This window comes from Alligator mississippiensis, chromosome 5 (genome assembly GCF_030867095.1).
Source record: "Alligator mississippiensis isolate rAllMis1 chromosome 5, rAllMis1, whole genome shotgun sequence".
Taxonomy (NCBI): Eukaryota; Metazoa; Chordata; order Crocodylia; family Alligatoridae; genus Alligator; species Alligator mississippiensis.
In genome coordinates this window covers 65,179,909-65,195,815 of record NC_081828.1, presented here as the reverse complement: position 1 = coordinate 65,195,815, position 15,907 = coordinate 65,179,909, and the positions used below count along the sequence as shown (strand labels likewise).

The following is a 15,907-nucleotide window of genomic DNA, read 5'->3' as shown; positions in this document are numbered from 1 at the left end:
AGGGACATCTGGTGGACAAAGGGAAGAACTACACAAAAGTTGTTGTGCCGTCTGGTGGACAAAGGGGCTCATTACATGTCTTTGAGTGAATTTCTGTTTATACCTAATATATCCATGGATGCAACGTTTTAATTTGTGGCAACCCAAAGTAAACTACTTCTAGATGAGTTTTACTTTGAAAAGCCAGAAAAAACTTTTAAAACATCAGGAACACCAGTGTGTGCAAACAGTAATGTTTCCGAAACACAAAAAAGGGCACATTTTGTTATGTGTACAAGAGCACTTCTGTCAATGCTTTTTAGCTGAAACAAACAAACAAAAACAAATGCAAATCTACTCTAAGACCATGATCAGTATACAGTATATCTATTGTAACCAAAATTGTGTGAAGGCCTAAAGATTTCACATTACTGTAAGCCTACCTGTAGCAGGAATCCAGACTGCATTGTTCACAATAAGTTCATAGGAGGATGGACCTGTGCTACAAGTTTCTTGTATGACTTAAGCCTAGTTACTTAGCCCTCCTGAAACTGTTTCTTATCAGGATGATAGTCCTTCCCTGTGCTGATGGTTACTATCTTGGCCCAAGAGAGTTAAAAGATCAACTAAGGCTCCATCCAGATTAATAACTGAAGTTTATGACTTAATTCATGTGCCACAGTGGAATTTTTTACTGTAGCATAAGGCCTTTCTGTGCAGTACAAAGAGGTTTTCTGGGACTAGCCAGTGTGGAATCAAACCCTAGAGGACCAAAGCAGAAACTTCAGCCTCACCACACCCAATCAAAGTGCTACATGCATTCCTTTTACCTGGACCATTCACTAAGGAGTTGTGAGAAGGGATTTCCAGGGATAAAAAATTCAGTAAAATGATAGCTAGAAAAAAGGAGGAGATAGATGATGAAACTCAGTGGTGAGGCTGGAATTAGCAAGTAATAAACATGAGGAAGAAATGGTAACTGAGCAAATAAAAGCATTTCAAGTCGGAATCAGGGATACTGGTTGTAGCTGTGTTGGTCTAAGGACATAGGTAGACAAGGTTTTTTGAATAAAACTGATGTCTTTTATTAGACCAACTAAAATAGTTGGAAAAATTCTTTGCAAGCTTTCAGGTGCAAAAGGGAGGAGGGTGTTTATACCCAAAAGTTTGCAAAGAAGAATTTTTCCAAATATTTTAGTTGGTGCAATAAAAAATATCAGATTTACCCAAACAACTATGTCTGTCTTAAGTTGGGATCAGCATTCGATCAATCTAATTATTGCTACTGAATCTGCTACATTAAAATATAGGTGTCTCTGTGTGTGTGCATGATTGCTACTCTTAATGTGTGTGTGTGTGTGTGTGTGTATAGTGGCATTTATTTTTAATCATGGAAAAAAGTGGATTTTGGAATTTTTAATAAGAGAATTTGGGATTTTTAAACACAGAAAACCAGGATCCCTTCTCATGATTGATTCACATAAAAGAGATTATAACTGAGATTCTTAATCCAGAGTCCAAACAAACATGGAAATAGAACAATAGCAAGAATTTCATATTTTCTAGTGTTTTTAGAGTGATTAGTGGGGATCCTGGTTTTCCCAACCTGGTCTGCCTAACCTGATGGGGGAGGAGGATAGGAGTCTGGGAACAGGACATGCAGCCTGTCCCTGCTTCTGCATCCCCTCCCCTTTACAAAATTCTAGATCTGCTTATGGTTATGGCCTTCCTATCCCATGCCAGCAAACTCCAAATACTTTCTGACCCACTAGAAGCCTCTATGAAGCTCTTGGGTGTCACTGTGTCGTTGGGAATCTCTATGTTTAGAGAATTAATGGTTCATTCTGCAAAAGAAATGCATAATGCTGAGGAAGCTCAGTGAGGACCAAGCATAAACTAAACAAACTCTTTTTATCTGGGTGACCCAAAATTCACTCCTATAGACTATCAATAGTTGTGCTTTTGAAATAATCTATTTACTGGATTGTTTCAGTTCAAGAATCCCCCAGTCCTATTGAAGGGAAACTTTCCATTTACTGAAAGAGAATACTGAAAAAAATAACTTGGACTGAATTTCTTGTGGAGTTTACACAAGTTATCTGTGTACCTTGATGTTGAAAGACAGTAGCAAAAACTGCAGCTACAGGTGGGAAAGGAAGATCAGTCTGAAAAAGCAGTTGTTGAGAAGAGAACCTAGAGAAGTGGAGAACTCAGTGTCACCTGTTACAGGCGCTGGATTTACCTCCTGGAACCTGAAGATGACTTTGCTGAGATGTATCATCATTTATCTCACCTGGGCTTATTCAGCTAATGGAGAAGGTAAGACAGCAGAAGAATCGCAATATTCAGCAGTGCTTTAGGTTAGCCATTTCCCAGCACTGCCAAGTAAAAGGCCAAAGTCCATTGTAATTGCAGTAACAGCTATTTTCAGCACATTGGGGAAGAACAGATTCCAGGGTGTATATGTCCACAGTTGAAAGTGGGAGGCCAATCTGTAACATGCAACATGAGATTACACAATACTACAATATTAAAGAGGTGACATCTCTATTTCCATTTTGCAAGGGCAAAACAATGACTCCTAAAGATATGTCAAATGAGAAGGATTGGTTGAAATAAGAAAACTGAATGAATGAAACCTTGGAAGGGGAAATTTGGGGAACTTGGTTTTACTGAGTTATTGAAGATACAGAAATGTGTAGGGACTATTGCTGATAGTCTTGAATGTATGTCTTGAGATACTGCTGGGTTTAGAGTGCAAACCAGGTGAGCCTTCCAAGTATTTCTATACACAGCCCTGTTGCATTCATGACACTTCCTCAGACTTATTTTTTCTACAATCAGTTAATTATAGTAATATTCAGAATGTTTATCTTGTTTAACTTTCTAAAATATTTATTCATTTGTTCATTCTGGTACAGTATTTAGTTCTTATATATAGATTTAATGAGCAGAGGTCCCTTAGCAATAATGATCAATGAAGCGACAGGTTCTTACAATGAGTAGGCATTTTAATTTCTGTGTCTAGATGTGATGAACCTTTTGCCAGATTATCATAAGTAAACTTCACAATGGGTAGGTGATATGTTAGTAGATAGGATTACAGGAAAAAAAAGGACTGGAAGGGACTGAAAGGAAAGTGCCCAAATCATTCAAATGTATTTGAGTTTGGTCACAGTTCTATTTGAACATTTCTGTTAATTTGGAGCAGTCCTGTTTTCCTTGTTTTCTGCTTCTCAAATTGTTGTACTCTCTAGTGTAGTATACAGAAGATACACTTCCTAGACTCTTCTAGATAAATATGGTTCAGGTGCACGTAATACTACAGACAAAAATCCCTGGTGAGCAGGTAACAAATGTCATTAGGATTTGTTTATTATCCCATTTTTTAATCTGTTTTCCAATTTAGCAGATGTTAGTCCTTGTTTTGGAATCACACATCTTAAATTCATAGATTTGGGGGTTTTTTTTTATGTGAATAAGGAAAACTAGTAAAATTGACTTTCTTCATACTTCCTAAATGAGATGCATTCCTGGACTGAGGTAGAATGTAAGAAACATCAGACCCTGAAAATCTTCCTATGGAAATTCCACCTCACTTGAAACTATGGCAGTACACAGTTAGAATGAAAAATCTACTCGAGCTTCAATTATAACATTGTGACTAAGAAGCTATATAAATGGAGAGTATTATTTTATACTAACTAGATGTCGCAGAATGCAATAATTTCTTCTGATACTTGCGATTGTAATTTTTTGTTTAAATAAAAAAAAATACCTGGAGATCTCTCAGTAATGACCCCTCTTTCCTCAGTTGCAAAAGATTTCTTTAGAAGCTAATGGCCAAACTATTAAACACAGAAGTAACTATCATTCCTGTGAATAAATTTAGTGAAATGCCTTTCATGAACAGGGACTGGGCAAGGTTTTTTGTTGCAGGATAGGTCCTCAAAGCAAAGCAGCAACAGATAGGATGGATACACCTATTGGAGAAAAGAGATGACTTCACTGTGATTTTTATTTGCCATTTTAAGACTATCAAAGTCTGTAAAGAAAATTGAAAATGCATTTCCATTTAAATTCATGGTATAATGGGACAGAAATTCATATATAACTTTTTTGCTTTTGGATATCTCTTTTGTAATCTTCTCAGTTAATATTTTCCTGACTTCAGCATTCTTCATTAGCATTTGGGTTTAACTTTCCCTCATGCTTATTAATGCTTGTGGGCATTAAGTTGCAGGATTTTCATTGTATTTTTTGTTTTCAAAAGTATGGAAAAGATGATGAAAAGTTTCCATCTGCAAACATACACAGTTGAAGGGATTCTTTAAAAAGAAATAGCTTAAATTTAGACAGAATCTAGCTCTGCTGAGTTGTTAGGAGCACATTGCTTATATTACATAAGATGAAAACTTCAATTTAAATGGAAAAGTTTTAAGTATTCGCTAATGTACTGCAATTATTATAAATGTATAAACTAGCTGAAATTAAAACAGTGGCTTAGTAAGGATCAGCTACAAGCAAGCATCAAGGAAAGGCAGCAATAGTGAGAACAATTTTGGGAAAGGGGAGCATCTTCTACAATTCTTGGTTCAAAAATAAGAAGTATAGCATGTGGAATGGAGTATTTGCAATCCCCATGTTAGGCTATAGATGTAATACTCCTGCAGAAGGATGGGTAATTGGGAATCTCATGCTTCAGGGTTTTGTTGCTTGCATATATGGTCTGGGAAAGACTTTTCCCCCTTAGGAATGCTAGGGTTTTTGCTCCCTCCTCTGCCCCACTGTTCCTCCAAAATACCAAGCATTCAACAGAGCTAAGGTCTTGAATTTTTGATTGGGGTGTAGTGGTGCTCCTCCAGAGTACTCATTAAGTTTAGAATTGCTGGTGAGAGGGTCTTGTTTTTCTGCCCCTAAGTCAGATTGGCACAGATCAGAGTGGAAGAAGAGGGAAGAAGTGGGTAGAGATGGTGGGGAGAGGGTTCACCTTCTTCTATAGTATGTACTGTGGCATTCTTCCTTGGATCCTCTAAACACAAAGTAATCAATTCCATGTCTCTATATATAGTAGTACTGGCAGTGCCTCCATCTCTCATACTCTTATGACAAGTTTTAGGGTGTTGCTGGTGTTTCCGGTCCACCCACTCCAATCCACCTCCCCCACCCTCCATCTCTGTCTGGGCAACCCCCAGAATGAACTCCCTCCCCTCCCTTTCCCCCCACCCATTCTGAAGACAGTGCCAGTGCTGGGATGGGGGAGGGACAGGGCTAGGGGAGGGTGGTTGCAGACTTGCGGGCACTCTAAACTGAAGCTTGATTCCCCCAACCCCAGAAGCCCCAACAGCAAATATCTGTTGGTCTGGGGGATCACTGTAACTCATGGCATTTCCTGCAAAGCACCATGAGTTACAGTGGGGAGCTGCACTTCTTTCTGTGTCTAAAAAGTTTAATTCATGGAGTCCATTCTATTCCTGCTAAACTAAATTGGTTCTGTCATCAGTTGATACTGCAGGTGTGACTCTATTTCAAATCATGTGCATATGGACTGACTCCTACATGCAACTTCTTAACTTTTTTTCTTCTCTCCAATTGTTGTTTCCTCCAATATCTTAGACAACTGCTGTTATCAATATAGTGCACTGAAAGCTGATAAAATGGGCTGAAACTCCCAGTCTACTCATCTAGTAACCAACTCCGTGCATCTTTTTTATGCAGTGCCAGTATGCAGAGCACCACCTGAGATTGATTTTGGTGAAATTCTTAGCAGTGAGAAGTCAAAATATGTGAAAAGTGACAGAGTACAGTACAGCTGCAATGTTGGATACACATTGGCTGGATCTGAATGGATAACGTGTGATGGGAGAAGCTGGACAGCACCTCCAAAATGTTTGGGTACTTTTAAAAAGCCTTTTTAAATACATTTGGAAGAGGTGTTAACTTTGAGATTTTAATTGATTTATTTAGTGTATGTAGATATCAGTACTTATTTAGAGGCCACTGGTCCCATAAGAAAGAGGAATCACTTATTTTTCCTGCATGGCATATAAATGAAATGATTGCTTTCTCATCATTCAGGTTCCTTGTGTAAGCAGCACGTGCATACCTTACACAGGTATTTAGCAAACGAGAAAAATTGGTGACAGTTTAAATTGCTATTACTGTGTTTTATAGCATGTTGTCTCCAATTCTTGCAATATGGTCAATGTATTCCTCCTATAGGAAGATGTTGGCAGGAAACGGATTGTATACCTTCTTTCTCTGTGCCTGGAATAGCTTTCCTCCAATCCCTGAACACAACCCACCTATCTTGGTCTGATCAGTCTCCTACCTCTAGAAGTCTATGCTTACATTTCCTCACTGAAGGTCTTAGGACAGGTTAGAAATAGTAATTTTAAACGCGGAAGCCTGAAGAGCATTAGAAATTGCAACAAGAAACTACATGACTAACTCTGATTTTGGTCAAAGAAGCACACATAGACACATACTCCTTGAAATGCAGCACCCAGAAATGCACTAAGTTGACCCCTGAAGGATAATTCTCTTAGTCACAACTGTAAGTTTCATGTATCAAGTTTTCTTTCATGCATGTACAGCAGGGGTGGGCAAAATATGGCCCACAGGCTGGATCCAGGCCACCAAATGATTCTATCCAGCCTGTGGCTACTTCTCTGAACGAGATTTATATCCAGCTTATGACTGCCCTGGCTTTTACTACCTCTCACCTTTCTCCCTTACCCATGCTGTAGCTGGCTGCAGCAGGAGCAGCAGTTCCACTTCCAGTGGCCAGGCAGCTACCCCCCTTTCCTGGCCCAGCTTAGTCTGCCTGCCCCCCAGCCCTTAATGTGTGCTGCAAGTCCTGGGATCCTGGCCAGGCTTCTGCTCAGTGAGGCTGTTAGAGCACGGCTCCAACCCTAAAGCCATTCACAGACCAGAAAATGTGGTCCTCAGTAAGAGTTGAAGTTCAGGTATGGTTCTCCCCATTGGAGAAGGGGTGCGGTGGTAAGATGGCCAGGAGCTGTGGGTTATTTGGGCCCTGCCAGGCTGGTCCGAGGCCTGATAGGGGCATGGGCACTACTAACGCAGTGTTGCACTGTGTCCTCGTGTGCCACTTCAGGCCATGCCACATGGGCACAGCTGGAGCAAATGGCATAGTTCCTGCCAAAACATGGCATGACTCCTGCCCAACCCCGAGTCCTCTATATGTGGCAGGATTGGGCAGGAGCCATGCGAGTTGCTCCAGCTGTGCCCACATGGACTAAAGTGGCATGTGGGAACACAGCACAGCACCAGCCTGGCCCAGCCATGTGCTGGGGACTCAGGGTGAGGGAGGGGGTTCAGGGAGAAGTGGGAAGCACATTGCAGCACTGGCCTGGCTGGGCCTGGATAACCTGTGCCTTCCAGCCCCCTTCTTCCTGCACCGCCTTCCTACTCCATGTCCCTGGCATGCAGCTGGGCCTGGCTAGTGCCACACTGTGTTCCTGCATGCCTCTTTGCACCACATGGGTGCAGCTAGAGTGGCTGGCGTGGCTTCTGCATGATTCGGCCATATGCTGGGGACTTGGGGGCAGGGGAGGGGGTGCAGGGAGAGCTGAGGGGAGCTCATGTGTGTGTATGTCTGCACATATGTGTATCTGTGTGTGCATGTGTGCATGTATATCTGTGCACTCATGCACCCCCTCCCCCACCCTGAGTCCCCAGCACATGCCTGTGCATGCATGTATGTACCTGCATGTGCATGTTTGTGTCTGCATGTTTCATGTATACATGTGTGACTAAGCATGTGTGTGTTTGTGCATGTTTCTGTATGTGTGTGTGTGTGCATGTGTGTGCAGACCTCAACCAATCACTAAAACTTAAGTGACCTTCCAGCCCAAATATTGCCTACCCCGATATGCTGTCAGAAGTGACCAATCAAATAGTTTTTCTCATGCCTTCAGTCTGCATGCATTCATACGTGAGTGTAGGACAGAATGTGTGCGTACCTGACAGAATACACATGTATCTGACAGAATATGGCCCTACAACTTGGCATAACACTTAAGAAGTTCAAATTGTCCAGATCTTTCTCTCTCATAAATAGCTAAGGAAGAAATATAATACAGTCTAGTGCTATCTCATGCATGGTATTTCTAAGGTGTGAACATCCAGTGTAATATGTTGGCAGGATGCTTCACTGAGTTTCTTTGGTCACTCCCATTCCACCTATCCAATTAATAGCAATATCATTTTGCATATCAACCATCAGCATCTCTTAATTGCTGAAGATTAGAAATTGAGATGCAGCTGTAAGAAAACAAAACGTATGTTGTGACCACTGTGGAAATAACATGATATTTGCTGCTGTTGCATTGTTCAGTCCTCTTGTGGGTTATGTTCTTTTCCTACCTTTTGCTGTTTCTTCTGTTCATATTTTCTTCTGGACAGAGACAATCTACAATTCTGATCTCAATTATGATGCCTTTGGCAGTGAGACTCCCTGCTTTATCTGTCATAATGCATTACTAAAATAAACATAACTAATAACAGGAACAATAAAACTTTTATCCTAATCACTGAATGGAAGCCAAATTTGGGCTTAAATCTAATGCAGTGAGTTATGATAAGATTTAGTTTAGTTTACATCTGTTTTGAGCTGTGGCATAATCGCCATAACTGGATCACCAGTGCTATTGCATAACACAATTTATTTTCATGGTAAAAAAATAAATAGTTTGACTGCACGCATCAAGCTTAGGATCCTTGATATGTAATGATTTGTAATGTATGTGTGTATATATTTCTTTCTTATTTCTATATATATATATTTCTTCTTTTCCTCTTTTCTTTTAGCCCCATGCACTATCACAAAACAACACCTTGTGGATAAAAATCTGTTTCTGAGCAGTGGACGAAGGCATGCAACAGTCATTCTAAGTGGCCAAACTATGGAATTTTCTTGTGCTGATGGCTATAACTTTACAGGCCCATCTGTCAGACAATGTATTGATGGACACATAGATTTCCCATTGTGTGTTTCTGGTAAGTATGATAAAATGCAGGACATTTCTCCATCTCAGATGAAATAAGGGAAAATCATGAAGAGTGATTGAAAATAAAGTTAGGAGTGAGTTTCTATGTGTCTTAAAGCAGGTTAGTGAAACATGAGATTCTGTAGGATAGAAATGTTACAAAGGTTTCTGTGTGATCATGAATAAAAGATTTGAACATCTGGCAACTATCTTCTTATGGAAAATACAAAATATTTACTTCTTGCAAACATTTTTAGATGAGTGTTCATTACATAGCTGTCTGCAATAACATTTGTCTCAATGGCCCAAATTGTCTCTTCTAGTTGTATGAGTTGATGTTTCTAAAAATAACATTTTCAAGACTTGGTCATGTGAGGTTCTGAATACCTTTCTTACCCATGGATAATATGGAATATCGAGAATGCTGATTACAACATGGGTGCAAACAACCATTGAAATTACCCACGCAAAGCAAGCTGCTAAGTCAGGCTCTGTTGTGAGTAAAATGAGGGAAGAGTCTGATGGGATCAGGGTTGGGGTGGGGGGGACCTGCAGTTCTGGGGGAGGTCCATAGAGGTACAATGGGAGACAAGAGTAAAAACAGCAAGCAAAGCCCAGAGGTTTACCCAAGTGACTAATCTAACCCTATTTTAGATTGGGTTAATCCACGCTGGTTTAAAGTTAGTTAATTTCTGAGGTGAACTAATTTTAGAAGAGGCATGCTATTTTTAGGGTGAATTAAGCCCTGTGAATGCTTTAATACTCAGTCATTTAGTTCTGTTAGGTTTATCTAAATGTAACACTTACATGTACCTGTAACAGAGCACAGGGTGCTTTGTTACTAGCGGGGGCCTGAGTGGCAGCTAGGCAGTCTGCAGCTGCCTTCAATGCCAGTTAGGCAGAGTTGCCTAATTAGATGCAGGGCCCAGCTGTGCTCCATAAGATCTGAGCCCTTAACTGCAAAGAGGCAGCAGTTTGCTCCCAGCATCTGGGGAGAACACCACTCAGCTGGGCTGCCACTTAGAGCAGTATCTTGGAGGTAAGGTCTGGGGCTATGGGGAAGGAGGAGTTCCCATAGTCCTGGGCATGACTGGAAACTGCACCCTGCTGGGGACGGGTGGCCTTGTGGAACTGCCTGAGGCAGGACAGTCCTCCAGAAATGCCAGGCCAGATACCACCCCGGTGAAAGGTGAATATGGGGCACCTTCTAACCCCATCCCCACATCCCTAGTGGGTGAGATCAAGGTAGGGGGAGCCCAGACTCACTGCAAGCACTGTGGTAGGGCCCAGGTCAGGCAAAGGGACCTGTGGCAGTGCCCAGGCTCACAGCAGAGTCCTGAGGCTACATATAGGGAGCCAGAGTGAAGCTCCATGGGGGTGGGGCTCTGAGCCTTGGGGAGCTACTGAGGAAGCTCCCAGGGCCAGGGATAAGGTGAATGCCCAGGGAGGGCTTTGGGACAGGGCTTGGAGCCCTGATCCCAGAGGCAGGCTTGGAGGCCCAAGGTGTGCAGGCTTGGGGCCCAGAAGTGGTTGGAGCCCTGAGATGTAGGGTTGGATCCCCGAGAGTGTGTATGGGCTTGGAGCCCAGTGTGTTGGGCCTGGGGCCCAGTGTGTGTATGCATGTAAAGAGGGAACCCAGGGCTAGCTAGCTGGAGGAAATATCTGCAAGGCCTGGGATATGTTAAGGAGAGGTCAGGGTCATATACATAGGCCCTTAACCTCAGGGTAGATAAATGGGCAGCCTCCCCCCTCCCCCCCCAATTAACATCAGATAATAAGTAACATCAAGGTGTGGCAAGCAATGAGGTGGCTGGCTGGCCCTAAGAGAAGTGGGTGGGCCTACATTTAGACTAGACCCAGGACACCCACTTGTTACAGTAACCATAGCTTCAGAGCCCTGAAATGTGAAAAAAAATCTTCACCTAGGGGAGGATGAGTGACACTGTAGATTCACTGGGTGCATCTACAAGAGATGCTTTACTGCAAAGTAGCATAGTTTACTGTGCTGTAAGCATGTGCATCTACATATGCACATGCTTACTACATAGTAAGCCTTGCTAATCAAGAGGAATTTGCTCCCTGCAAATGCAAGTAGAAAGTTTACTCACTAGCACTTACTGCACAGTAGTGCTCGTATATACACCTGACGAGGAGCAAATCTGCTACCCATCAGCCGGTCACAAGCTGGGAGATTGCTTCTTGCCCCTGGAAGTTGCTTACTGCTGGGCCGGGCTCCACCACTGGACCCCGGGTGCGGACTATGTTCCCTTGCCTTGGCAGCAGGGAGCTCCAAGCTCCTCACTCCGAGGTCATGATCAGGGGGTGGGGGGCTGGAAGATCCTTATCTCCTGGCCCCTTCTTCACCATCATGATCAGGGAGCGTGGGGCTGGGAGAGCCTTATCTCCCAGCACTGGCCTCATTGTCATGCAGCTCGTGCTAAGAGGTCCCTGCTGGCAGGGGGTGAGGAGCCTGTTTCCTGCTTAGCTCTGTGGGTGTGGAGCTAGAAGCTACAGCCCTGGCCAGGAGACAACTGTCTCCTAGCCTGGTTCTCCCTGCCAGCCCCTGGACTAGCATCCAGGCAGAGCCTAGACCTTCTCTTGGTGGTATTAGGGGCCCATTGCAGGGCCCCAAGAAGTGAGAGTAGTTTGCTGCCATTAGTAGCAAATCTGCTCCCGCTTCCCTCCACGTGTAGCCACCTGCCCAGGAGCATTTACTCATGAATAGTTTACTCATGACTAAACTTATCCTGGATCTGTTGCATGTGTAGACACACCCACTGGCATCAAAAGATGTTGATTTTTGTCTGTATTGCAGTCAGGACTTTACCCAATATATTTAGGCAGTCTTATACATAATAAAAATATTATCTTAACTGTACAAAATATTTTTCAACCTAAACCAACCTGTGAAGCTTCATGGTATTTTGTCAGTTCTTTCTATTCATAGAAGCAGTGCTGTTGATGCTCACATTTTACTCCTGAGTATAACTTGTGACTTAAGTATGTTCCATGCTTGCATATCTAATGTTGATTTTTTTTTTGTTTCTTTGTTTCTGTTTAGAGACAGGACAGAAATGTGGTCGTCCACCAGTTATTGCTAATGGTGATATAACTACTTTTTCAAAAAAACAATATGCTTCAGGATCCTCTGTAGAGTACAAATGCCAGCATTTTTATACACTGCAAGGGAAAAATACTATTTTTTGCATCAATGGAGACTGGACCAAACCACCATTTTGTATGGGTAAGAATTCTTTCTACAAAATAAACTTTTTTGACATATCTATATCTAAATATATCTGATGGAAAAACAAAAGCACTTCACATTTCAGATCCACTTCTGCTGTTATGTTGTTCATAATATTGCTAAAAAAAGTTAACTCCTAGAGATTTGACCATTTGTTTTATTTTATGAGGTAAAAAAATTAAGATTCAAAAAGTAAATAGAAATGGAGTTATCTTATTTAAAAGGAAGATTTTTTTTGGAAGGAATATCCAATCTCACATTTAATATAACATCTCAAATTAAGTTTAGAAATCAAGTAGGAATCAAATTGAGATCTAACAGGAGTGGGTGCCACCCTGCCCACAAGTGCTGGGTCCAGCCTGACTGTCTTGCTACTGCAAAGCAACAGCATTGTCTGACTGCCCTCCTGGCTGGTGCACCAGACCGCCTTCCCACTGGCCTCTGGCCCAAGACATTTGAACAACTGGCTGAGAAAGGCCTACAGAATGCAGAACTGTCCCAGCCAAACTGGGACGTATGGTCACCCTAAATATGATAGAATTCCAGATCCTGACACAGGGAAAGCATGAGATCAGCCCAGTTTGGATGCAAAACAGCAGATTTCATCTGACTCAAGGAGTTAATAGAAATGGTGCCTGTTAGACCCCGAATCCATGTGGCACCCAGCAACTAGGGAGAGGATGATCCAGTTGCTCATGGAGCCTGTTACTAATTAGCCAGAGCAAGCAGGGAGCAGACACAAGCACACATTGCTTGCAACAGCTTTATTCAGAATGGAGACAGATTCGGGTGAGTTCCCGCGCAGACACCCAGTCTATGAACACGGGGAGCAGCCACAAACAATAGTTCTTTTCACATCTATACACTTCAGGTTAGGTTCATTAACATTCACTCCACCTTTGTCCCTCCTCGGGTTCCGCCCATTTCTCCTCCCATCTCAAGCTCTGCCTCTGTTTACTGTTTACTTCATTAGCATGGAATTGCCTATGCATTTCCTTCATTTACTTGTCTCTCTGCTAAGAGCACATGCATAAGGCCATGAACTTGGGTATTCTCAGTTAATCACTAGTTTTTCTGGTTTCTTGCTGACTCCTTCTTCATCTCCAAGGGCTTGCTTCCGCTTTGTCTCCTGACAATAGCTGGTGGGCTACGTCTTGTTCTCATTATGCAATGAGCTCTAACACTATGACTTTGCATAGAAAACTGCTTGCCTAAGCATTTGTAAGGTTATTTTTAAAGCATTCTGCCTTGTGACCAGCAGCTCTGCTGAAACACAGAATAAAGACCTTTATTCAGCTGCAGATCCAGTGCTGCCCAAAAATCCACATTATTGTCACCCTAACAGTGCCATGGGAAGACAGAATTAAGAATAAAGTCAGGAGGACTGGGAGCTTCTAATGGGCACAGTATTGGAAGCTCAAAAATAAAGTGGCTCAATATGGTAGACAAGGTTATTTGAGTAAATCAACTTGAATAGTTGAAAAAATTTCTTCTTTTCAAGCTTTCGGGTACAAACACCCTTCTTCAGGGACAGGCTTCCAACATGGTGGAAGCACAGGGAGAGTGGCAAGAGATCAATGTGGTTGCACAGGGAGTTTCTATGATGGCTCAAATGCAAAAGGAAAGCATATAGGCAATGGAAGAATGGCCAGGTCACCAAGGAAGCATACCAGGAAATAGTAAGAACCTTCAGGGACAAAATCAGGAAAGCAAAGATAAAGAACAAGCTGGATGTAGTGAGGGAGGTTAAAGACAACAAGAAAAGGTTCTATAAACATGCTGTCCAGAAAAGAGGGACCAGGGAAGCTGTGGGTCCAGAATTAACTTGGCAGGAAGAACTCTTAAAATAAGATGCAAAGGTGGAACTCCTCAACAGCTACTTTGCCTCAGTCTTCACAAAACAATTAAACTCTAACTAGGTATCTAATAATATTTGGATAAGGAATGGGGCAAGCTGAGGAATGAGATAACAAAAGAGGTGGTTGGAGATCTTTTGATGCCCCTGAATGAATTCAAATCAGTAGGACCAGATAAACTTCATCCCAGAGTACTGAAGGAACTGGCAGAGGAGATCTTGGAGCCCTTGGCGATGATCATCATGAAGTTGTGGGAGACAGGTCAGGTGCCAAAGGACTGGAAAAGGTCCAGTGTAGTGCCCCACTTTAAAAAAGGCAAAAAAAAAGGAAGACCAGGGGAGCTATAGACTGGTTAGCCTCACCTCAATACCCAAGAAGTTACTGGAGCATATCCTAAGGAAAGTAATTTGCAAGCATCTGGAGAATGAAAAGCTCATCAAAAGCACCCAGGATGGATTTACTAAGAATAAATTTTGTCAAACAAAGTAACAATTTGGGTGGTTGAAGGGAATGCTGTGGATATAGTGTATCTGGATTTCAGCAAGGCTTTTGAGAAGGTTCCACATGACCTTCTTATAAACAAATTGGAGAATTGTGGCTAGTCAAAAGGATTAAAAAAGGGACAGAAAACTGGCTCAATAGCTGCAAGCAAAGAGTAATGTTTAATGGATCCATGTCAGAATAGCAGGAGGTTTCAACTGAAGTCCTACAGGGGTCTGGCCTGGGCCTAGTGCTGTTCAACATAAATATTAATTATTAGGATGCTGGCATAGAAAGCTTCTTGAGTAGATGACACAAAATTGGGAAGGATTTTGAAGAAGGAATTTGGGAGTGAAAGAACTCAACAGATTGGAAAGCTGGACTGAAGTTAACAAGATGAAATTCAGTGTGGACGAATGCAAGGTACTACACCTTGGAAAGAAGAATAAAAAACACAAATACAAAATGGGTGCTATCTGGTTGGATGTCAGCACTATGGAAAAGGATCTGAGAGTTTTGGTAGGTCACACACTCAATATGCAGTGTGATGCATCTTCACAAAAGGCAAATGCAGTTTTTCAATGCATCAATAGGAGCATCGGGTGCAAAATGAGGGATGTGATAGTGTCTCTCTACTCATCTAGAGTACTGTGTGCAGTTTTGGGCTCCACATTTTAAAAGGACATAGAGACATTTTGAGAAGGTCCAGAGGCAGGTGACAAAGACAATAGACTTCGCAAGCAAGTCAAATGAGGAAAGGCTGAAGGAGCTAGGCATGTTCAGCTTGAGAAAATAGTTCTTAAGAGGAGACATGATAGCAGTTGCCAAAAACTTGAAGGGATTCCATAAAGGAGAAAAACACCTTTTCTCTCTTGCTTCAAAGAGTAGGACAAAGACTTGAATTTTAACAGAGTAGGTTCAGATTGTATACGAGGAAAAACTTTACTATTAGAACAGTGAGGCTGTGGAATAGTCTGTCTGAGGAGATTGTGGACTCTCCATCACTGTACGTGTTCAAAAAGAGGCTGGACAGACACTGGTCAGGGATGATATAGGCATAGCTATGCCTATGTTCTGCTATGGGTTTTTCCATGCTTCTGGGCTTTGCTTGTTGCCCCCTCACCCCCTGTGGTACATGTGTCAGGGTGTTTTTCAGCTTTTCTCAGAGCTATGGGTATTGGCTGCAGCCAAGGCTGGGAATTTTGACTGGAACATGCCAGTGCCTCTGCTGGAAGATCCAGCCCTAGGTACCGGGATAGAGGGTCTTCCCTCTCTGCTCAGGGCCAGACCAATTGCCATACTTGGGGTCAAGGAGAAATTTCGCCCTGTGGTCA

The 15,907-nt window shown here is 42.3% G+C and overlaps 1 protein-coding gene across 2 annotated transcripts in view; it reads left to right on the top strand.

Annotated features, from left to right (window-relative positions):
* LOC109283397 (complement factor H) overlaps positions 1-15,907 on the top strand; it is a 55,066-nt gene that overhangs the window by 13,143 nt on the left and 26,016 nt on the right. The window contains exons 2-5 of one of the 2 annotated variants that reach the window (XM_019488398.2): positions 1,973-2,298; positions 5,698-5,874; positions 8,812-9,000; positions 12,052-12,234. In XM_019488398.2, coding sequence (XP_019343943.2) covers positions 2,091-2,298; positions 5,698-5,874; positions 8,812-9,000; positions 12,052-12,234 — 757 coding nt within the window. In that variant the 5' untranslated portion in view covers positions 1,973-2,090. The remainder of the gene's footprint in view (positions 1-1,972; positions 2,299-5,697; positions 5,875-8,811; positions 9,001-12,051; positions 12,235-15,907) is intronic. The other variant, XM_019488400.2, reaches the window with a different exon arrangement.